The following is a 24,777-nucleotide window of genomic DNA, read 5'->3' as shown; positions in this document are numbered from 1 at the left end:
AATATGAGGCGAATTGGCGAAATAAACGCTTTATTATTTATATAATCTGTGAAAATAACGTTAGTTTGATGCCATGGCATTAACACAGGATCAAGTCAATTCTTACTCTTTTTTGGGAGTTTGTCCAGGCGAGGAAGCGACGAGGCTGGATGAGGACACCTTTTTCTTGGGTGTCTTCGACATTGCAAGTGTATGTAGGCCTTGTTTCTAATCTAAGAGTTCATCGTTTGAAGGAACACTTGGCTGAATAAAGCACGGAAAATAATGATGAATAGGAAGCGATGGCCAGGGTGAGACTGTTTTCAGTGGGGAAAGTTTGCCATGTTGCTAGGCGACAGGATCGCTGGGGATTGCCGACAGCTCGAGCGCAGAGCTGTATTACCACCTCGCGCCAATGAACTCCTCCTGAGTCCTGACCTCTTTAAACAAACTCTTATGTCTATCTACTGTCGTTTAGCGACACGTTTAGTTTCTCTCTTCTTCTTTGGTGTTTCACGGCAGTCGGCATGCATAATGTTGCATTACTGCCAGTGCCACCATAGTTTCTCTTTTCTTTTGAACAGTTCTTTTCAAAGAAAGAACCGATTCCAAAAAGCTGAATCAGCTTTTACGTAACCACGTAATTACGTCATTACGCGACAACTGATTTTTTTTTTTTTTTAAAGTCATCATTCATTTTGTTTCTTTGATTTAAAAATATATAAATTGAAAACATCGGTTTAATTCAAATTCATTTGAGTTGAGTCATTTCTCTACTCACGTTCGAATGAAACGGTTCTCGGTTCAGAGTTGTTTAACCTGTTTAAAGACGATTCATTGAAAAGATCCGACTCAAAAGAATAATTTGTTCACGAATCGGACTTTATAAAGTTTCTCCAAAACACATTTTGCCTATCCACAGCCTCTTAAAAGCCCATGCGTATGAAATTTGTGAAATCAATGGCACTCCACTGAAGCAAATAGGCTACTAAAATATAGAGATAGCTATTCCTATTTCTTATCATACAAAGCTCATCCTCAACCTTAAGATGACTTCGGCAATTTTTTTGTATATTTCATCATAATAATAATGTCACTTTTGTTAGAATTTTGAATTCATGACACATTCTCTCATTTTTATTGAGCATACAAAGAAAAACCCATGAACATTTAAAAAGTTTTATTTTGTCAGAAATTGTTACTTCAACAAATGTTTGTTTGCAAACTTGACAGAATCGGTCCAGCATATTAAAAATGTATATTTGCCTTCAGTTCATTGTAGAATAAAGCCATGGACAGAGCAAGTGCTCAGATCCCTCATTCAGTACCAATTAAAAAAAACAATTACCGTAATAAACATATTTAAACGTTATCATGTACAAGCCTGAGGAAACCCAACATGAACCACAAATGTACATCCATATAGGCCCATGATTCTTTGGCCTATATGGTCCATTAGAAGACCTATTCATTTTCTTTTTCCTTGATTGTTGGTGGTTGGATCTTCACAACAGACTAAATGCCCTGGGAATATGTAAGATTTTTTCAGAAAGTGACATCTTGAGAACTTTTTTCCTGCAAAATTTAGGGTGGCAATTCCCAGCTTGTGCAAATAGTCCAGCAGAGTACATTAAAACAGCTCACCCTCTGTGACAAAGGCACTAGTTTAATTTAATTTTGGCTAAGAACTTTTACTGGTATTTGCCTGGTCCTATGACACCCATTTAGTTTCAACATGCACACATTGAAGTAACTTGCTTGACACTATACAAAAGGACAAACAAGGCACGGGGCTAGAGAGAAAACTGGTCATTAAAAACACCAGAAAGATGTTTTATCTGATCAGATCATCTGTCCTTTTGGTGATGTCTTCTCCTCCCCTTTTAGAGCACGAACTGACATCTGTTGGCCCCTGGTTGTGATTGTGATCCGTGGCAGGGATGAGATGGGATGGGGTTTGGGGAATTTGTTGAGCCTCCTGCCTCCTATCCACAGCGGATAATGGGACACACAAGAGCATCCACACTAGCAGCAACCTGGCTTGCTCTCAGCAGGCACTGTTTGTTGGTCCAGTTTAATCTTGTCACCATTGTTTTCTTCATAGGAAAGACCTTTATCATTGAGAAGGATGTTCTCCACCAAGAACCGGGCAGCCTCATCAACGTTGATGTTGTCCTGCAGTGAGCAAAGTCAAATGTTAAAGGGATAGCTCACCAAAAGATTATTCCTCATGTCGTTCCAAACCTGTATGCCTGTAGAACACAAAATATGATCTTGTTCTTGAACTGTTTTTGAACATACAATGAAAGTCAATTGGGTCCAAACATCAACAGACCTCATTGACTTTCAGTGTATCGCTGAGACATTCTGCAAGGTATCTTATTTTGTGTCCTGCAGAAGAAAGAGTAAAGTCATACAGGTTTGATATGACACTGGAACCTTTCCAGAATATTGAGATCATTTACAGAATGGTCAATAGACTTAACTTGTTAAGCTAAACTGAGTGCGTGGTGAAGTTTCAAGAGGCACTTCAGCATGAAGCTGGATTGAAGGCACCCGCCTACACAACTTCTCATCTGTATTTTGAGACACTTCACTCTTTCCATTTACATCCCTCTATCCTTAAGTAGTCTGTGGTTTCAAAGCGAGAGTGTGAGTAAGATTGATTTGAGGAAAAGGGCAGAAAACAGAAAGGTTAAACAAAAGCCAACCATGCGTATTTGTCATTCACCCAGAGTACTGAGCACAATACAGGTGGCAAGGCCATGCTGAGAGACAATTAACGTTTGTATGAAACAACTGATGTCCAGCAGTTTATGGAGGGCAAGAAAATGCTGTTTTCTTGGAGTGAGCAGTGTAAATAACTTGGATTTTCAAGCTTGTTAAGAACATCATGAGACTGCTTTGAGCCATGACTTTCAGAGCGTGTACTGTGTCCTTGCTTGTTTTGAATGGTGGTGACCTGTTGTGATCTCTTTTGGTAGGAATGATGGTTGAAATCATTGCCATTTAGAGATCTGTATGGGCCATTGAGAAGCTTGTATCAACTCTACCCAAAGACATGCTATGAAATTATGATGATGATCAAATAAAACTAAAGATATCAAAGAAGACCTGCAGCCTATTTGTCTGCCCACACAGAGCAAAACAACAAAATAATAAACGGAGCAATTCCAATAGGGTCGTCACACACTCGGCGCTCGGGCCCTAATAATAATAACTTTAAGTATTTTTTTGTCTTATTTTCCAGTAAAAGTTTCTAAACATTCTTAAAAATGTATACATTTTCCTTAGATGCAAAAATGTGTATGACATAAGAGCATAACTTGAATTAAGTTTGCTGTTCAATTTGCATGCAATCATGAAACTACTGCATTTTAGTGAGGTTTATGCTTAAAGGGGACATATCATGCTAAATCCACTGTTGTATATTTGTTGTATATTTGGAGTGTTTAGAAGTACAGAAAAGTTGAAATTATTCTCTTCAGGTGCTTCGTTGATATCTTTATATTCTGTTTTGACCTTATTTTTCAACCTGTTCCGATTTTTCTGTTATCTATGACGTTTTGTGAACTATTACGTCACAGTATTTGCAGCGGAACTGCCAAATAAGGACATTGACTTCCAGGCCCAACACTTCTAACAATCCGCCATTTTTATTCCTCGCTGCAATTTTGTAGTCCAAGCTAAAAGATGCAGAAGTTACGAGAGGGTAAGTTCAAATGTTCGGTTGTTGGATGTAGTAACCCACACGCTTCATTACACCGTCTAATGTAGATGAACTGCCGTGCTTGTGACAGGGCGCATGTTTAACTGAAAGAACGAGCAGAGAGAGAGAGACCCGGTCGCGCGCACGCACTCTCTCTCTCTTCGGAGCCAGGCGAAAGTGTAAACAAGACTTCACCGTCTCCAAACTAGACGCTGTCTTGCTCTCTCTCCCGCGCACATATTAATCAAAATAAATCGACACGGTGGTAAAAGGTCGGAAGACCAAAGTTTCATGTGTAAATACAGTAACACACCATTGCGATACATCCATATGAAGACGTTGTTCTGCAGGTTCGTCGTCTTCATTTTCATCTCGCTCCGGCTCCGACTCTGGCTCGAACATGTACGGCTGGCTGGACAAGTCTTCCGTTGTTGATATTTTGTTAATAACGTGTGAATAAAAAGTTTCTGTGCCGCTAGATAATCGTATCTCTGATATCAAACTACAAAAATGGCCGAACGGGGTGGAGTTGAACCGAGTGTCACCTGGAGAGGGGGCGGGTTATAAAGTGTATCAATTGTATTTAAAGAGACAGCACCAAAACGAGTTGCTCTCAGACGCACATCAGAAAAGGGGTAGAAAAGGGGCCTGTGGAGCTATAATGATGAGGAATTCAGACCCAAGCATTGCAGTTCCGCTTTATATAGACTACAAATGTATGATTTATATGTAAAAAGGAACGATTTAAAAGCATGATATGTCTCCTTTAAAACAAGAAAAAAACATTTTTGTTTCAAGTATATTTATTTTTAAGGATGTTTAGACTTAGACTTTTTAAGGATGTTTAGAAAAAATTCCTACTTTTTTTTTTAGGTGTGTTTTAATTTTCTATGGAACACTTTTGCAACCTCTGAATGAATGAACGAACGAACGAATGAATGAACAAATGAATGAACAAATAAATGCATGAATGAATGAATGAATGAATGAAATTACTTTTCCATTTAAATTTCCTTCACTTTAAAATTACTTTCTCCTATTTTTTCATAAATGCTATTATGTCTCCCAACGTGACTGTTTCTCACAATGTGACTATTTCTTATTTTAAACTTTATCTCACAATTATTTTCTTCCTTTGTTTTTTACTCTCAAGCAATACAGGCCTTTCCATCCATAAATGTCATTTGTACAAAAAAGGCCTAAAAACTAAATACACATGCATCCCACTGGGAGAGGAGCGATAGAAAAAAAGAGAGACTCATTCAATCTCTCCGGACTAGTCAGCACAGAGGCTTGACTGAACACAAGGAGGTCCTGATAGACACATTCACCATGCACACATGTACATGCACTGAACACACATACATATACACACACACACGACAGGTGCCAGAGCTCCCAGCCAGACATCTGTGTGCTTGAGTCCCTAATGGAGAGATCTATTTCAGAAACATGTGCTTATGCAGACTGACTGATGAGACACCTTCTGTTAAACAGTTAAGACCAGACACCGCAACAGACAGAAACTGAACAAACACTTTTTAAATAGCAAGACACAGTCAAGATATTTAAGGCCAAATCGTGTGACTTGAAAATGCATTTCAAGGGGTATAATTTAACAGAGTGTTAAATACCTACTCAATCACACACTCCTCAAGACACTGTATTCCCCAGAATTAACAAACAGACATTTTCTTCTCCTCCGCCTCCTCTCTTTACCTGTTTTCTTGCTTCTCTCTTATTTCTATATAAGACGATTTCTCTTTAGCCAACTTGATTTACCCAGATCCACCCAGCATCCCTCAAAATGTGTGTGCAGGAAAGAAAGAAGATTAATTTGCCAAATACATCAAAGAAACTGCTGATGTAAGACTATAAACACACATATTGTGTTCCCTTTACTCTTGCAGTGTTTTCAAGATTCAGCTGACACTGTAAAATATGCGACTATGAATGTTGGTCATGAATGACATCCATTTGTAATAAGAACCATGTGAAAGTCAGGATACTACAGGCACTAAGAAAAATAGATGACTTCCATAATACAAACACAATGCCATAAATAATAGCAGAAGTAAAATAAATGAATAATTAAAAAATGTCTGCTGCTATTTCTCCAGTCTTTAGTGATCCTTCAGAAATCATCCAGATATGCTGATTTGGAGCTCAAAAAACATTTATTATTATTACACTTGAAAATGATTGTGCTTCTTAATATTTTTTTGGAAACAGTGATCCTGTTTTTCCCCGAGATCCTTTAATGAATAGAAAGATCAGAAAAAACAGCATTTATTTCAAATAAAAATATGTTGTATACATAAATGTCTTTATTCTTTACTTCTGATCAATTCAATACATCCTTTCTAAATAAAAGCAATCAACATTTATTTATTTAAAATAAATCTTAAAGTCAGCATGAAGTGGAAGTTGCGATCGTCTTGTCTTCCCTATTATGATGTATAACTGCGAGAAACGGCTTCTTGAGTGAGAAAAATGTAAGGCGGTACTTGATTTTCTGAATTTCCTTTATTTTCATTGTATGTGTATAACTCTCATTGCACCAGTCCGATGAAATTACACACATTTGTCTACGCTACAATCTCATGTGAGTGAGTGAGTGGAGTGTAGGGATTATTGTCCCTCCCTTGCACCGGTGTATGCGTCATCAAGAGTCAGAGATGGTATTATGAATAAAGATTATGAGGGCATGAATAATAAATAAAAAAAACTAAAAATTCATACTTTTTATTTCTATTTTGATTTCATGGTGAATTTAAATGAGTCCAAACTTTTGAACGGTGATGTCAATTTAAAAAATAAAAATAACTAATTTTAATAAAAATAAATGGATTAAAAATGTATATAATAAAAATCAATATTGCACTGGTCATAAAAAGGCAATATCGGCCAATCTATTAATGTAGCAGTATCAATCAATTTTGATACTAAATTTTTCTCCAGTGTATCAAACACTGTTCCACTATCTATCCCATTTTAAAACAGTGGGACTCAGTAGTTGAGTAGCTGAGAAAAAAAAATGTCTCCCTTAAAAATCCCATACATACTGCTGCTTCACGTGATGAGCTGCACATTGCACATTTGACATATGTCAGGTGATTCAGGCATGAGGAGTGGCTAATGTTCTTAAGACTGCTGCAGTGATGCCGTTTTGGCCCTAATACCATGGAGAATGTCAGCCATCTTAAATACTTGATCTAATATGGCAGCTTTCATGGTCGTCTGAGCAGATCAGAGAGGAAAGGTGTAGTAAGAAGCTTCTATTCTAAGCAAAACTCTATCGTGACAAGTTCTCCTTCATTTTGACCTAGTACAAACAAACATTTAAGAGGCTAAGTGAACACAGAATGAGTTTAGATTACCTTAGCTGATGTTTCAAACCAACCCAAAAACCCAGCCTCCTTGCAGAAGTTGTCCATAAGTGAGGAACTGTTGGATCCATCTTTCTTCTGGTCACATTTATTGGCCAGAAGGACGGAAGGGATGGGATTGCCATTGGCCAGTTTCACCTTGCTGTCCAAATCGTGCTTCCATTTTGAAACAGCCTCGAACGTAGAGCCTCGGGTAATGTCAAAAACAACAAACGCACCCACTGCCTCCTTATAATAAACTCTGGTCATGTTCCCAAACCGCTCTTGACCTAAACATGAGAAAAAAACAAAACAATAAAAGCAAAATTATAGTCATACAGTTATATACACACACACACACACACACACACAAAAAGTAATTCAATTAAAAATTATAAAATGTATTAAATAAGGGAAGATGTAATTGTTTATTTAAATTAATTACAATTAAGTAATATATATTAATTAGAAAATAAGATTTAATAAACAATCAGGTCTAACTCAGAGTTTTTGTCTGCTACAATTATTAAATTATCTTGAATATCTTCATGTGGGGATGGGGAGGTTCTCAGCAAATACTGATATACATGTATATCATGTAATTTTTAGGGCTGTCAAACGATTAATCTCGATTAATCGCATCCAAAATAAAAGTTTGTGTTTACATAATATATGTGTGTGTATGGAGTATAATTATTTTCTATATATAAATACACACACATGCATATATATTTAAGAAAAATGTGTTATTTATATATAAAATATTTATATATAATATAAATTATATATAATATAAATATATATACACAGTATATACATGCAAATATTTCTTAAATATATACATGCATGTGTGTGTATTTATATATAGAAAATAATTATACATCGTACACACACATATATTATGTAAAAACAAACTTTTATTTTGGATGCGATTAATCGCGATTAATCGTTTGACAGCCCTAGTAATTTTATTTAAATTTGAATTCAACCAGTTTAAATTCAGTTTAATTTCCCATCACATTCCATAAATATTTTTAATAATGGGAGATAACGGGTGCTAATTGAAGCAAGTTTATGTTAGCACTGCAATGCTGCAGTCAATAGTGTTCCAGCCCAGAGAACACACATTCTGAGCAAGTCTGGACACAATCAGTTTTAGATGTGCTGCTCTGTCTCATAGTTCATCTTGCCTGAGGAGGGATAAAGCCCGGCACAGCGCAAAGTCTTCGAAAGCTAGATGGACAGAAAAAAGGAAGAGTGGAGCAAAAGATTCGCCCAGCGGTAGTTGCTAATAACACATCAAAAGAACTGACTCAGTGCACACACCCCTCTCATATCCCTCTCACCTAAATTCACCACACTCACTTTATCATTACATTTACTGCCTTGATATGTAAAAACCAAGAGAATACATTATTTTATATTCAAGCTTTAATATTCAAGTGTGCATAACACCACTGTTACAGAAGAGATTAAATGAAAAATGGAGAAAAATGAATAGACCTTGGACCTTCAGTGAAAATGGCATTCTGCTTCACACTTGCTCAAAAGGAAAAACTGAGCTTGACCTCCTTTTTTATACAACAAAATGAGGCATTAAAACAAAGGGGGGAGGAAAGTAATGGACAATTAGAGAAAGAGAAAATGATAGAAAGAGACAGTCAACATTGAATATATATATATATATATATATATATATATATGTGTGTGTGTGTATGTGTGTGTGTGTGTGTGTGTTAAACTCAATGGAGGGAAAATATAAATAACGATTTCTACAATAGCAAGATTAGCTGAAGACTTTGCTGTAGTAATGCTGTATTCACAGTCCTAAATGTCAGCATTAGTCCAAGACATCTTCCACTTAAGCAAGCCCAATATTAAAAATGAATGGGTGCCTTAAATCTAATCCTTCTAAATTGGCATCAAATAGATGTTAAGACAATTTAAGACAGAATAAACAGGTAGGCCTATATTAACAGCAGGCTAAGTTAAAAACTAATTTTTCACAAATGAGATGTGAACACCTAAATCAAGCCACCTAGACATGCAGACCCCTCAGAATCAAATCAGTGGCTCGTGACAATGTGCTGTTTCACATATGAATAAAAAGACTTCAGAGCAGCTTCATGTGTCTAGAACACTCTAGTGTTTATGCCACAGTTAAGCCAGAGCCCAAAGCACTCTCTCAGATCAGAGTTCAGACAGAGGAAGACTGTAATCATGGGCCCGTCTCGAATGCCTGACATTGCTTTGTTCTTCACTCTCTTTCTCTTTCTTCAGAGTGTGAGGGAAGCTGGGGAAGTGCAATGAGGCATCCGTGTGCGTTTGTGATAAGAGAGAGTTGATTCGCATATTTCGCCATTCGCCTCTATGCCAAGAGGCTGAAGGATATTGATATTTCTGGTAACAAATAGCAATGAGTATGTTTAATATTCTACTTTAATTTTCTAGCTACTTTTGGGGGGCAATATCCCACAGTTTTTCCTGAATACGGCTGATCATCTCAACCTGTAATGGATGGTTATTCAGATTTGCTTTTTTAAAGAAATGTTCAATAAATAAGCAAGTTAATATTAGCCTGGTAATAGAGCTGGTAAGTCCCGCCCCTTCCTCTAACCCCACTGGACCTCTAGGTTGAAAAATCGTCAATGCAAGTGAATGTGAGAAAATAATTATTTTCTGGTCCCGTTTGAATTGTGCCATGAATGTGAACATATGTTGTCTGTGAATTTTTTATATAATTTTTCATGTTACGAGTTTGACAGTATATTGTATGATTCTTTGTCTAGCAGTTGTGGAAAAGACATGACGAGAAAGACTATGTCGCCTATGTGACGTCACCCCATAACACATTTTCCCTCCACTTGTCAAATCACGGTGCTAATGCTGCGATAATCTATGGAGACAGATCGAGATGCCTGTGTGTTTTGTACCCAAATGTCACCATTTAAACCAAATGGGCTGTTCTTTCTTCAGATTCCCGTCTGAAAGCAGCGAAGAGTTGTAGTCCACAAAGTGCTCTCACACAAAGTCTAACCGTATCAAACTTCTACCCGCTAAATTGTAGCATTCTTTACACGAAAAATTATATTAAAAATTCACAGACAACATATGTTCACATTCATGGCAAAATTCAAACGGGACCAGAAAATAATTATTTTCTCACATTCACTTGCATTGACGATTTTTCAACCTAGAGGTCCAGTGGGGTTAGAGGAAGGGGCGGGACTTACCAGCTCTATACCAAACTCTGCTCAGAGTCTGGCATGGCATAATTGAAAAGCGTTTTCTTTCTCGTGTGGGGGGGGGGGGGGGGGGGGGGTTGCTTGTCTGAAGTTTAAAATCATTGGTTACACATAACGTTTGGTTATGGCGTGTGTTATGCGCATGCTCAGCCTCATCTAACTTCCACTGTAAACACATGTATGATGCGAAAACAAAACCATCGAGCGAAATACCGGAGTGAACATGGCTGTGAACGACTTTTGCCGATTATGTGAAGTAAATCTACGCATCCACGGTACAATCAGCGTCCACGTCACGGCTCTCAGCCCGCCCTCTGGTCGTTTTCAGGCCGGAAGAAAACGGGGAGAACGGTCGCTATCTCAGACTGAGTACAGAAGCGAACTGAAATTGAGCGGAAGTACGAAGTCTAGGCTAAGGTAATATTGAGTAACTTAGATTTACAGACGTACAACTTACAGACACAATATTCCCAGTTAAATCGCCAAAGAAAGTAGCTCAAACTCAATTAAATGGCACATATCTCAGAGCAACTCACAACAGAAATGTTTCATTCCTGAATGTTGTTGAATGAGTATCTGAACAGTACACACCCCTAATGCACAAACTGACAGTTGCTTGCTTGTTTATTTATTACAATGTTTAGTTCTAATAAACTGAAAATGAATTCAATAATTAAGATATTAGTAAGTCTGACAGAATTAAAAAATAGTCCTGCATAAATTCAGTTTAACTTGACAGATTTTATTGTAAATTCACTTTACTTGACTCAAAATCAATGTTTTACTGTCAATTGTGCATTTCTTGTGACAAAAATATGCAAAATTAAGAATGCTAACTGCATTTGATATTCAGTAATAATACCTCCTGCTATTAAATTGATTCATTCATTCATTCATAATCAGGCCTTCAAAATGTTCATAGGGGATCGTGTTGGCCAAACGGACTGGAATTTTTCCAAGGCCTGATTTTAGTCCGACCTCCCAACAGTCAAACCCTGCTCTCCAGCATTGCATTCAACACAGTAGGTTTGTACCATATAGACTTTCGGATGTCTATATTTGGTTTCCAGTGATCAGCATTAAAACATGGAGCACATTTTATCCCCCAACAGTCTCAGTTGAGTTCCATTATCTTCGCTCGTTCAGCTACGCACTTCACACGTCAAAAGCTTCTTAGGTCTCTCGGCAGCTAATTGCTCTTGATTGCTGGACTAAATTTAGACCATTTAACCTCAGGTGAACACATGGGAGGGCTGACACATAAGAAGACAGAACCTAATTTTTGGCTCCCAGTCCATTTTGGGCACACAGCCCTAAAAATCTTAAATTAAAAAAACTGCTCTGATGAATTGAAGATACCGAGTATTCAGAGACCAGACACAAACGAACTCATGAACGCATTTGGTGAGTTGGGCATGCTGTCACAGAGCAAGTCAAGCAAGAAAATCTCAGAACTGCTTTTAGTTCCTAAACGGCATGAGAAGGGCCAGAATCATTCTCTTATGCTCAATACTTTACACCACATTGTGCTGTGCATGCTGTTATGTACTGCCATTTTCTCACAATTAATATGTGTGGCGCTATTATAGCAAAACAGAAGACCAGTGAAGTTTGACTGAGCAAGCGAACAGTACCTGAAGTGCTTCACAGAGAGTCGGCTATACTTATCGAAAGAGAAAAGGGGAACTGCTGGGAGAATAGTGTGAAAGAAGAGGCTTTGCATGAAATGAAAAAGGCAAAATGGAGTAGTAAGCTCTTGTATTAACTGCGAAAAAGCCACAGTGTGATGTAATAGTTTCACAATGAAAGGTGCTTTCACTGGTCCATGGCTCCCTGAGGGGTGTGTAAAATGACACTAAAATGAGGAAGCCGAGAAAAACATTGAGTTCATCTAGGTTGTGCAAATCAAAGAAATGCACTTTTTTCTTTGATTATGAAAACAATTTATTGTCACGTTATGCTTGTTAAGACTTTTACTTTCTGTAATAAACTTTGGCAATAAGTCCTAGGCCCAATCTGAGGACAAACCATCCAATTGGATTTGGAGAAACTGTGGAGAAAATAATCATTTGATCCCCTGCTGATTTTGTAAGTTTGCCCACTAACAAAGAAATGAAGGGTCAATCATTTTATGGTAGGTTTATATTAAAGGATAGAGACAGAAAATCAACCAAAAATCCTGAAAAATACACATTATAAATAGGTTATAAACTGATTTGCATTTCAGTGAATGAAATGAGTATTTGATCCCCAAGCAAAACATAATTTAGTACTTGGTGGAGAAGCCCTTGTTGGCTAACACAGAGATAATATGTTTCTTGTAGTTGGTCACCAGGTTTGCACATATCTCAGGAGGGATTTTGGTCCATTCCTCTTTAAGATCCTCTCTAAATCCTCAAGGTTTCTTGGGTGTTGCTTTGCAAGTCAAAGTTTCAGCTCCTTCCACAGATTTTCTATAAGATTAAGGTCTGGAGCCACTCCAAGACCTTAATGTGCTTCTTCTTGAGCCACTCCTTTGTTGCCTTGGCGGTATGTTTTGGGTAATTGCATGCTGGAAGACCCATCCACGACCCATCTTCAGTGTCCTGGGAGAGGGAAGGAGGTTCTCGTCCAAGTTTTTACGATACATGGCCCCGTTCATCAGCCCCTCAATACAGTGAAGTCGTCCTGTACCCTTAGCAGAGAAACAGCTGAGTTGAGTTGAGTTCTCTTCCTCCAAACACAACGAGTTAAGTTGATGCCAAAGAGCTCAATTCTGGTCTAATCTGACCACAGCACTTTCTCCCAAGCCCTCTCGGAATAATTTAGGTGTTCATTGGCAAACTTCAGACGGGCCTGTACATGTGCCTTCTTGAGCAGAGGGACCTTGCAGGCGCTGCAGGATTTCAATCCATTGCGGCGTAGTGTGTAACCAATGGTTTGCTTGGTGACTGTGGTCCGAAATGCATTGAGATCATTAACAAGCTCCACCCGTGTATTTCTGGGCTGATCCCTCACCTTTCTCATGATCATCCGTACCCCATGAGGCGAGATCTTGCATGGAGCTCCAGACCGAGGGTGATTGATGGTTATTTTGTATTGCTAGCGAATAATGGCACCAACAGTTGTCTCCTTCTCACCAAGCTTCTTGCTGATGGTGTTGTAGCCCATTCCAGCCTTGTGCAGGTCTACAATCATGTCCCTGATGTCCTTACACAGCTATTAATTCTGGTCAAAGTTCTCCGCCGAATTGACAACACGCTGACGTCAGACGCACGTCCGTTAACAAACCAATCAATGTCAAGATGCAGTCCATATAGATGATGACGACTGCACTGGACGCAAGTATGTCATGTAAAGTTCTTTAGTGCGCTCGCATAATTGCAATGTGAAACCAAACCAAAACTAACCGAATGTATACAATGTATCAAAACATGAACTTTTGTTTGGACCTTGGTGCGGACTTTTAGGTGTGAAAACACCCTTATACACATAACAAGCTGACATTAGGAGTATTCTCCTAAAGTGACAGGACTAATCTGTGTTTCACATGGGCACATAACCAATTTGTGGGAAGCAGAGTTCTTGCTGGTTGGTAGGGGATCAAATACTTATTTCACTCGATCAAATGCTAATCAATTTATAACCTTTATATAATGTGTTTTTTTCAGGATTTTTGGTTGATATTCTGTCTCTATCCGTTAAAAACAATCTAGCATAAAAACTCTAGACCCTTCATTTCTTTGTAAGTGGGCAAATTTACAAAATCATCAGGGGATCAAATAATTATTTTATCCACTGTATATTTTGATGAAAGAAAAAAAACTAACATTAAATTACATATTATGGGGGTTTATTTGCTTTCTGAATTTAATATATATAATTTAGGAACATTACTATTTTTAATGTTTTTGTCTCATGCTCATCAAGCCTGCATTTATTTTATATATATATATATATATATATATATATATATATATATATATATATATATGTGTGTGTGTGTGTGTGTGTGTGTGTGTGTGTGTGTGTGTGTGTGTGTGTGTGTGTGTGTGTGTGTGTACTGTATATATAAACCCCCATATTAAGTCATTTAATGATAGTTTTCTTTTAATTAAAGGTGCTCTAAGCGATGTTGGGTGACGTCACTTCTTGTTGACGTTCAAAGTATTGTCAAACAAAACGGAGGCTAGCTCGACCCTTGCTCCTCCTCATCCTGTCCCCTCCCCCTCCCTTCCGTGCTTCCTGAAACAGGCTTTTCCAATGTAAATTCGGGACTTTGCGCGTTCCATTTCCTTTTCCCTCTTCTTTGCTATTTGTTCATCGGAACGTCGTCTCTTTGGTCGTGTGTCGGCCATATCAAAATTCAAGAGAATATAATTCTAACATTAGTCGTTGTCTAGGACATCTCTCCTCTAGCTAACTTCCCTCTTCATGCTTCTCTCTCCTCCACTCCCCACACCCCCCTTCATGAGCACGCGCACTAACACCCCCACCCCCACCCCCAAATCCTTCTTGCCGGTTATTGGCTGGAACACTGTTTGTTATGTTTCATGGTGCAGGCTGGCCCAGTTTGTTTTTGTTGCCATTTGTGGAGCCTGGGCTGTCTACAGAGACCGCGGTTTTTTTACAGTGTGTTCAGGGTTCAGGCAGCTAGCGGATAGTGAGGAGATGTTTGCTGTATGTGACAAAAAATGTTTCAGCCTAAAAAACATGTGACATCGCTTAGAGCACCATTAAACATGTAATATCATTAAAAAAAATATCTTTTTTTTTTTTTACTTTTTCTGTAATGTAACCAATTTTTAAAGGAAAATGGCAGATTTTATAAAAAGCAGGGTTTATTTTCAATGTCCAACTTAATTCCAGACCATGTTAAAATAATATTCAATACATTTTTACCATCTTATGAGGATTTTACGGAAAATCATGCTGTTCCTGGAAATGTCCAGTTCATTCTTTGCATGTAAAACTTGTAAAGTTTGTACTTATATAAAAAAAAAATACAGTTAAACTTCTGAGTAAGAAACGCGAAGGGTCAGTTGAGCAAAAAATGATCAAACCTCAACTCATTACAATTCACAATGATGATTCCAATGGCTGACAAACCATGGCTTGTTATGTAGGACAACCACAAAAGATCAGAATTTTGTTCTTTAATGAAAGGCCATTTTTGACAGTGATGGTGACTTCTTGTTTTTTATTATTCTTTTCGCGCTCCTGATCAATAATGTGCACTCCAAACTGTTCATGCCGGGAATAAGAGTCAGAAATGACATGTCAATAATTGTGCAGAGGGAGACCTTATTCTCTCCCCTGGAGAAGCAATGTCAAGAATCAATCTCCATTTATTAACAATCAATGGTCTTGTCTTTATAACTCACAAAAGAATCGATGGGACATCGACCCGCCTGTAGCATGTGTAAATATAACACAACACAAACTGACAGTTTCTCACCAGCAAAAAGGGACCCGAGGTAAACAAAAGCTTTGACTGCATGACAGCAATAGAGACAGGCCGATCAACATTTTGAGAGGTCAATAGCGGCTAATCCTTTGCAATAAATATGATTAGCAATGAACTGTTTTGACAACACTGAGTGAGTCTTAATGATAGTGAAGGTTTATTCAGTGGCTAGTTCTGATTGATGTTTCTGCTACTTTCTTTTTAAAACCACAAAATGTAGCACTAGCTTTATGAATTACACAACATCCGTCAAATTAGATGTCATTGCGTTACATATTTGGAAGAGAAATTCAATCTATAGGCTTTAGGAAACAGCTTACATATATATATATTTATATATATATTACAAGTTTTCACATTTATTTCACATGGTTTTAAAAAGGAAAAGTTTCAATAATTGAATCACTCCAAAAATGTCATGTGGTGTAACCATAAAGTAAAATTTTTCAAGGTTAACATTTTAGAAATTCAGAAATTAAAAACATGCCCATATTAAAGTAACTGCATGAATTAACATTGTTATGTCATTGACCCACATTTTCGTACTGTTACTATATGTACATTGTAAAGTACAATATTATTTAATTTCTTACTAAGATGTAAAAACAAATCTGTGTATTTCTAAATATGACTGCTAATGTTAAATATGGTGATTCTGAATTGAAGATCACTTATAAGCTTGAGACAGTGAGAGAAAAGAGAGGGCGGAGGCATAGGGAGACAGGGATACTTGCTGTCCATAGCCATGGAAACCTGAAGTTTCTCCTGCATGGCCTTTATCAAGATAACAATCTTGTGGGTGTGTTGCTATGGCAACAATCCAAGCCAGACGAGCCAGCTGCATATTTTTTTTCTCTGTGGAACAACAACACACTTCAGACGCTTTGGGCCATCATTACATACCCAACCAACAGTACAGCTAATGACCAGAGACAGAGGCATCACTGCACTGGGGCAAAGGCTATCTGCAATCAACACCCCAAAGACCACCCAATACTGACAGCGAGCAATTTAACTGCGATTCAAACTAATTTGAGCCATTTAGAAAAGCTTGAGTATTTAGTTAGTTTAGCAGTTGAGCGCTGTACGTTGATTGGCCCGTCTCTATTGCGGATGGATGGATGGATGGATGGATGGATGGATGGATGGATGGATGGATGGATGGATGGATGGATGGATGGATGGATGGATGGATGGATGGATGGATGGATGGATGGATGGATGGATGGATGGATGGATGGATGGATGGATGGATGGATGGATGGATGGATGGATGGATGGATGGATGGATGGATGGATGGATGGGGCTTGTAATGTCAGTCAGACATGAATTAATGAAACACACTGCTTTTCTAACATGTCATCCCAATCCCTGGCACAAGGTTAAGACTTTTCTTTAAAACTCCTTGTCTGTAATAAGCATGTCCCTTTCAGACAGCCTCATTGGAGCACTGCTATTCTGGGCCAAGGTAGGCGGGTGAGCCCCTGGCTTCAGTCAGGGTCCGACACATACGCATTTGCAGAAGGCCTTGATTACAGTCATCCAATTCAGGGTCATTATCGTAATCGCTACTCGGTGTGGGTATGGAAAAGCAGCGTACTTGATTAGTACCACTGAGCTACCAATTATGTGCATGATTAACAGGGTAAATTAGCAGTGTAGAAGTAAATGCGTAAATGGGACAGACTTTGATCAACTTTATCCAGGATGATACAGGTCTGGACTGGCTTCGGGAACTGGGCCAGGATGTCACAGTGAACAATCGAACGCCTGTGTTTTTAATCCCACATCCTTGTGCGCCACAGTACCCTACCGTATATATTCCAGCTGTTCTCTAGACACATTCAAACATGCACCCACATACAGACTGAAAGAATGCAACCTGTGTAATTCACACATCACTGACGTTGTCCTTGCAGCTCACTGTGACAACCATGGCTGCAGTGAGAGAATAAAAGGCTGAGTGAGAAAGCAATGAAGGAAGATGGGAACAAAAAATCTGTTTTGAAGGAACACTGGGGTCTAAATGAAGGACAATCCACAGTTGATGAAACTGCCACTCAATCCCCAAAAAACAGCTTTTAAAGGTTAAAACCAAAATTTGGATGGAGACACTGTTTATTTGCAATAAATATTTTTTTATTTGACATACAATATACCTAATCTCATGAATTCAGTTCTTACTGTAAAAGAACTCGTGTTCTTGTAAAAGAACCCCCCCACCCCCACTATTTGTTCATAATTGCCTTTTGAATTTGTTCTCAAAATGTCCAAATGCTTAGTAAACAACTGGAATGTCCAGATAATTTCACAATAAATTTTTCTTTGAAACTTCCTCATATGAGCTATCATTTTTCACAAAAAGCCTTAGTTCACACAACATGTTTTTCCACTCCTACTTTACCATTGTTTTTCTATGTAAACATGCGCTTGACAGAAGTGTATAACCGTTGCGCTCGCGTCTTTTGTAGCGCCTGGTGCATGTCATGGCATTCTAGAAACACGCCGCTCAAGTTAAAGCTACACTGTGTAATTTTTTAAGTTGATTCTTAGCAAAAAACACTTTCTTTCAAAATGATATGTGCTCATTAATGTGTAATTACTTCTACCAACTAATCAAGTATTCTCGTAAGCGTAGAATCTGCCATTTAGAATACATACGAGCGAGTCGCTCGAATGGCGGCAGCCATGTTGCGCCTCCATCTTGAAAATACATTAGCCAAAGAGGGACATACCTGGAAATTCAAGCTTCACCTTTCGCGTTTTGACACTCAGTGGCACCGTGACGAATGCGAGGGGGAGATTACTCGCGACTGCCGGCAGATTTGAAATAATACGGCCACCGTAGGAGTTAAAACGCCCTCGGTATGGGAGGGGCTAGAAAGTAATATTCAGTTGGTAGTCATAAACAATTTCACTGCTAGATGGGAGAAAATCCTACACAGTGTAGCTTTAAAATTAGTTCAACTTTTAAAAAATGCGTCCCGAGACATTGCGTTTTTTTCCCCCATTCCACTGCCTACATCTCACGTTTTTCAAAGCAAACGTGTTCTGTGTGAAGGAGCCCTTTACAATGTCTTTCAATTTATTTGCCTGAAATTCTAAGACAGCAAGTTAAACAAACCTCAGAGGAGATCCCAGAAGGCGATCTAGCCAGCTTGGACAAATATGGACAATTAAATATGTACACTTTAAAGATAAATGAAACTTCAAAACTTTTGCTCAGTTTCATAATACTACATTTACACGACAACGATATGTTTAAAACGAAGAAGTTTTCCTTTGAGTTTTTCGCTTACAGGCAACACCATTGTCAAAACGATCCTCATTCACACGGATCCGCGAAAATGACTAAAAATCCTGTATTCTGCTGCCAGGCCATTAGATGGCGATGAAACACTATAGACTGAACACGTAATACGCATGTGCATGATGTCATAGTCTTCAGAGATATGCGTTTTTGTTGTTTACACGGAGACCGTTGTCAAAAACTTGCACTTTGAAACCCGTTTTCAAAACTTTGCATTTTCAGGCACCCAAAAACCTGTTTACACGACACCATTTTCAACTAAAACCGTAAAACTTTAGTGTTTTGGCCGTTCGGTTAGGCCCTACTTGACATCTGTGTTTTGGGTGCCTGAAAACGCAAACTTTTGAAAACGCGTTCCATGTTAACAACAAAAATACATGTTAAATCTATAGTGTTTTATCGCCATCTAATAGCCTGGAAATCCAGACCTAAATCTAAAAGATTAATGGTCTGGCGTCAACTAATGAAAATCGGCCAGCTCGAGGGGCGGCACCAAGCATGCATTTGAAAATCTCACAGCACGCAATTGGATAACACTACGACCAATCACAACATCGCTTAGCTACCAGCGGAGCTAACTGGTAGATTAGACTCTTACCGTATCCGGTCGGCAAAACAGCAAAAACGTCCTTCTTGCAAAGGAACGATTCGAGCGGCGTCTTCTGTTCCTGTTTTAGATAAAAAGCCAAGTCTAACTCATTCATTGTAGCGGCCAAAGCCGTTTCAAACAACTGGTGTTCATCCATAGCCATCTTGCAATGTTTACTAATAATGACTTCGACGTCACAGCGCTGTCGTCTTCTGTTTAGCTCGCCTCTGGCCCGCCTATATCAGATAACCCGATGTGATTGGTGCAGCTCAGATCGAGGGGCATATTTAATGAGCATCATTACTCGACACCAGAGTAACTCGCTGAGCAAATTCAACTTGTGCTCTCGCGAGAACTCTGGATTACCAGGGTAGCCATCTAATGGCCTGGCAGCAGAATACAGCATTTTTATCCGTGTGAATGGGAATCATTTGACAATGGTGTCGTCTGTACATGTATAACTTAAAGGAAAAACTTCTCCATTTTAAGCATATCGTTGTCATGTAAACATACCCTAAATTGAACTATTCAATCAATTCAACACATAACACGTAATCTTCTCAATGTCTCAGGTGTAACCAAGAGCAGATGTTTTGGCTCTGCATTGTGTGTCCCAGTAACAATATATAATATATTAGTTATCAGACTCACATTCATGACATCCTATTAAAGAAGCATGGGTACAAAGAGCACCTCAGAACATCAGAGACATATTTTAACAAAAGTTATACAGTTAAGTCTCAAACAATCTGAAAATACATGTCTCATGCTAGAGTGCAGAGTTTAAGGTGCAAAGCAGATAAGCGATAAAGTTGTTTATGCCCATCTCGTTATATGTAGACTTGTAGACATAAATGCACACAAACCATCCCAGTCTAACAAATCCTCCGATTCAATTTCACAGGATGCTGACGCACATGACACTGAAATTAAATTGAAAACTGCAGTTGTCCATTTGTTTGCTGTGGACAGTTGGTACAGTATATTGAATTAAACATGCCTCCATGGTCCCATTGTGCTCGAGGAATAGTGCAGTGGAAAGGCATAATCTGTCTTTGGGGAAATATAGATATTGCAGTGTGGGTCTTCCTCTAATAGGAAGAGAGAGAGTGTGAACAGATTACAGACAGCTCACCTTCCAGCTCTCAAATGTCTCAGGAGCACTTTAGTGTGAAAATGCCAAGTCATTCTGAGGCATATAAATTAACCCTATAAAGCCTGAATACCTAAGGCCTCTAAATTAGCTGGACTCTAAACTTTGCTGAAAAACCTGTTGTAGACAATCTTCAACATGACTTCCACCAAATTAAAACAACAGAGCTAACCAAGCATTTAATATCATCTTACTAAGACATATTATTGGGATTGACAACAGATATGTATATGCATTTTATAAAGGTAGCCTGTTATTTATTTTAATTACATTTATTTATTTAATATATATAAAAAAAAAGATTAATAAAAACTAGGGCTGTCAAACGATTAATCGCGATTAATCGCATCCAAAATAAAAGTTTGTTTTTACATAATATATATGTGTGTACAGTGTATAATTATTTTCTATATATAAATACACACACATGCATGTATATATTTAAGAAATATTTGCATGTATATACTGTGTATATATATTTATATTATATATAATTTATATTATATATAAATATTTTATATATAAATAACACATTTTTCTTAAATATATATGCATGTGTGTGTATTTATATATAGAAAATAATTATACTCCATACACACACATATATTATTTATGTAAACACAAACTTTTATTTTGGATGCGATTAATCGCGATTAATCGTTTGACAGCCCTAATAAAAACACAATATCTGCACAAAATTGAAGTTTGGGAGTTGGGACTATAAATAAAAATGATGTTTTTTCCTCCTCAAGTGGGAGCTCCATATTCTCACTAAATCATATTTTATAGACCATAAAAGGTCTACGATATAAAACATGCAAACTTCATATGAAAGGTTCAATAATAAACTGCATAAAGGTCATGAGCAGCTTTAGAAGAGCTGTGTTGTTTTTTCCCCTTCTGTGGAGCACCAGGCAATCTGACGAAAGTGATTTTATAAGCAACTGAAATCAAGTAGCTACACTATTCTCCCAAATTATCTGTCATGTCATATAAAAAAGAAAGAAAGAATGAAAGATAATTTTATGAATTGCTTGCATTCCACAAAGTCACGTCAAGCTTGCGGCGGTTGATACGTGATTTCACTTCCCTTTTCAGCAAAGCATGCTAGGTTACACAACACTGGTACTGTGGGACTGTTTTGCCACAGAATCAACAAAGGATAACGCATTATGCGGGTTAGTGAAGTCACGCACATAGAGCTCCTTCTCAACATTTTTAGGCACGTTCCTGTCCGGATCATGTGGTAGCAATAATGGCATGAAGCATATCACTCCCCTCCCTTCTCTCTAGTCTCACAACATGACCTACATTGCGTTAGTAATTATGTTCGCAGTTCGCTACTCAAACGTGGTCACAGTAGCCTAAGCTAGAGCTCGCACTTATCCTGGGCTTTCAGAAAGTTTAGTGCCTTCTTTCCAAACAGAATTTTGGCGTTTATTCAACGGTCATATTGCCAAAGGTCATCCAATGTTTCACTTACAGTAGCGTTGGGATGCGTATTGTAACCGTGAGCATATCTAGTAGCCTATCAGTGTCTCAAGCTATGACCGAATCGTTTCGAGTCGGATCTTTTCAATGATACAATTGAACCGGTTCACATAACGATACTGAACGGAGAACATCTATCGATCACACACGAATCGTAATGATTCGAGAAAACGATGAGTGTGTAAATTTTTATTTTATTGAATTTTCTAAATTACAGAATTTGATATCAAGTTCTTGACACATTTCTTTTACACATTTGGTAAGTATAACTTGAAACAACAATAATTTGGGAAAAAAAGAAAAGAAACAAACAGAAGATAAAGGGCATCACAAACATATATTAAATTCATTTAGCAGAGATACAGATCTTTGGGCTTTTCGATTTTTTATGAGTGTGTAAAACTAATAGACAGTTGTAATCATTTCGCGTAGAAAAGAAAGGTTTAATTTAACTCATTCAACCAAGGCATGTAAAACGTTGAGGTTATAATGTAGGCTGCAATTATTTAGGTTAAATTCATTAGGAGACATGAAATTGCACAAGTATCCTTTAAATAAAACTTCAACGAAATGTAATTAGCAAACTGTGCTATTGACTTTATTATTTATCAGATTTATTGGAACAGACTAGTTTATTGCATGCATGTAGTGCTATCAGCCCATGCGGTGACGCAATAGGCCTACGTCATACTGTCATTAAAAGTTCAATCTGTGTACGATTACGATTCTTTGAAACGAACGGTTCAAAAGAACCGAATCTCGGAATGGAGTCGGACTTTCCATCATTAGTCTTTGAAACGAACGGTTCAAAAGAACCGAATCTCGGAATGGAGTCGGACTTTCCATCATTAGTCTCTCAAGCTCAGCATTACGTCAAGAGTCATATGCTTGAAGGCTTATTTAATGTCGAGACAACTAGGCTAAACTTAATATTGTAAGGGTGGTCATACAAAGCACTTAAAAGCTAGTTTAAATAAAAAGTTAGTTTAAGACATTTCCGTTTAAAAGTCTTCCTTACCTGCGATGTCCCACAGCTGTAGCCGCACTAGTGTTTTGCTGTCCCAGTGAAGGACTTTGAGTGCAAAATCCACGCCTATGGTCGCTCTGTAGTGTTGCGAGAAGAGTTGATGCACGTATCGCTTGATGATGCTCGTCTTACCCACACCAAGTTCCCCGATCACCAAAACTTTAAACAAGTACTCTTTACACTCCGACACAGATCCGCCTGCCATGCTGCCAAATGTCAGTTATGAGAGAGGAAAGTTTTGGCAACTTTGAACAACCACTTCCCCTCTACTCCCTCAGACAGTTTGGAGAAGTGCTTTTGGTTCGGGGACTAGAGTAAGGAAAGTATTCAAACAGAAAGCACACACTCCCTCTCCTCCCACCGGACAACCACCTGATAAGTCATAGGACCCGGAAATATCACGCCTCTATTGGATTGCTTTGCTTTTCATCAGCTTGGGTTGTAGGGTCAAAGAAATAAAAGAACACGCACACTCATGTGCTTCAGTCAGGTGAGTCGTGGAAGTTGAAAAAAAAAGTGGTTGGATTTTAACGTGCAGTTCTCGACTGCAAAGATTTCGTAACATCACATTTGGTGTGATCAAAAGCAGACAGAAATGAACAATCTAAATAAAAACCTGATGTTCCATATACACAGCATGTGGGGTTAGAAAATGTTGCCTTATGAAATAAAGAACGCATTAAAATCCAATTTCAGAGATATTAAAGATAATGATACCATGTCATAATATAACTAAATGGATACTAAACTGATCCTCAATTCTTAAAGGGGTGGTTGATTATGATTTGACTTTTCTAACTTTGTGTAATGTTGCTGTGAGCATAAACATCATCTGCAAAGTTACAACGCTCAAAGTTCAAAGCAAAGGAAGATATTTGCTTTTAAAGAAGTCGTTATTTAAGGACTTATAACGCGATTTATAGATTATCATGACAGAATATGCTAATCAATGACTAAGATACTTCACATAAACTACATCAATTCATAAACTAACCATTCAGAAATGTGCTGTTGCATTCTACGTTGTCACTTTTCTTCAGTCTCTCCATTATTGTCTGAATCCGGTTTGAACATAAACATTGACATTTTCAGTGCATGTCTGTGTGAGGTAAAAGGACACAAACTGTTGAAGCTCCGCCCCCTGTGCCGGGAGCAGCAGCTCATTTACATTTAAAAGGACAGACACAAAAACAGTGCGTTTTTGCTCACCCTCAAAAAGTGACAATTTTAACATGCTCTATAAAATATGTGTGTGGTGTTTTGAGCTAAAACTTCACATACACACTCTGGGGACATCAGAGACTTATTTTACATCTTGTAAAAAGGGCATTATACCACCCCTTTTAATAGTGTATTAAAATATCCACTTGTATTTGCAATTCATAAAACAAAGTGCATTTCATTCTGAATCCATATAAGCACCAAGCTCTGTCTTACACTGAAAAGTTGGCGAATAAAC

At 38.0% G+C, this 24,777-nt stretch overlaps 2 protein-coding genes across 2 annotated transcripts in view; both read right to left on the bottom strand.

Annotated features, from left to right (window-relative positions):
* The window catches only part of adgb (androglobin), a 42,790-nt gene extending 42,263 nt beyond the window's left edge, over nucleotides 1-527 (bottom strand). The window contains exon 1 of the mRNA XM_079887284.1: nucleotides 107-527. Within this exon, the coding sequence (XP_079743410.1) occupies nucleotides 107-183 (77 nt within the window). The 5' untranslated portion in view covers nucleotides 184-527. The remainder of the gene's footprint in view (nucleotides 1-106) is intronic.
* Nucleotides 528-1,083: 556 nt separating this feature from the next.
* On the bottom strand, nucleotides 1,084-23,810 carry rab32a (RAB32a, member RAS oncogene family). The gene is made up of 3 exons (XM_079887282.1): nucleotides 23,310-23,810; nucleotides 7,069-7,346; nucleotides 1,084-2,154 (listed from the first exon to the last, which is right to left on the bottom strand). The coding sequence occupies exons 1-3, from the start codon at nucleotides 23,521-23,523 to the stop codon at nucleotides 2,005-2,007; spliced, it is 642 nt and encodes a 213-aa protein (XP_079743408.1). The 5' UTR covers nucleotides 23,524-23,810; the 3' UTR covers nucleotides 1,084-2,004.
* Between the last annotated feature and the right edge of the window lie 967 nt (nucleotides 23,811-24,777).

This window comes from Squalius cephalus, assembly GCF_949319135.1.
Source record: "Squalius cephalus genome assembly, chromosome: 12".
NCBI lineage: Eukaryota > Metazoa > Chordata > Actinopteri > Cypriniformes > Leuciscidae > Squalius > Squalius cephalus.
The sequence above is the reverse complement of the archived record's forward strand: the minus strand, read 5'-3'. Positions and strand labels throughout refer to the sequence as shown.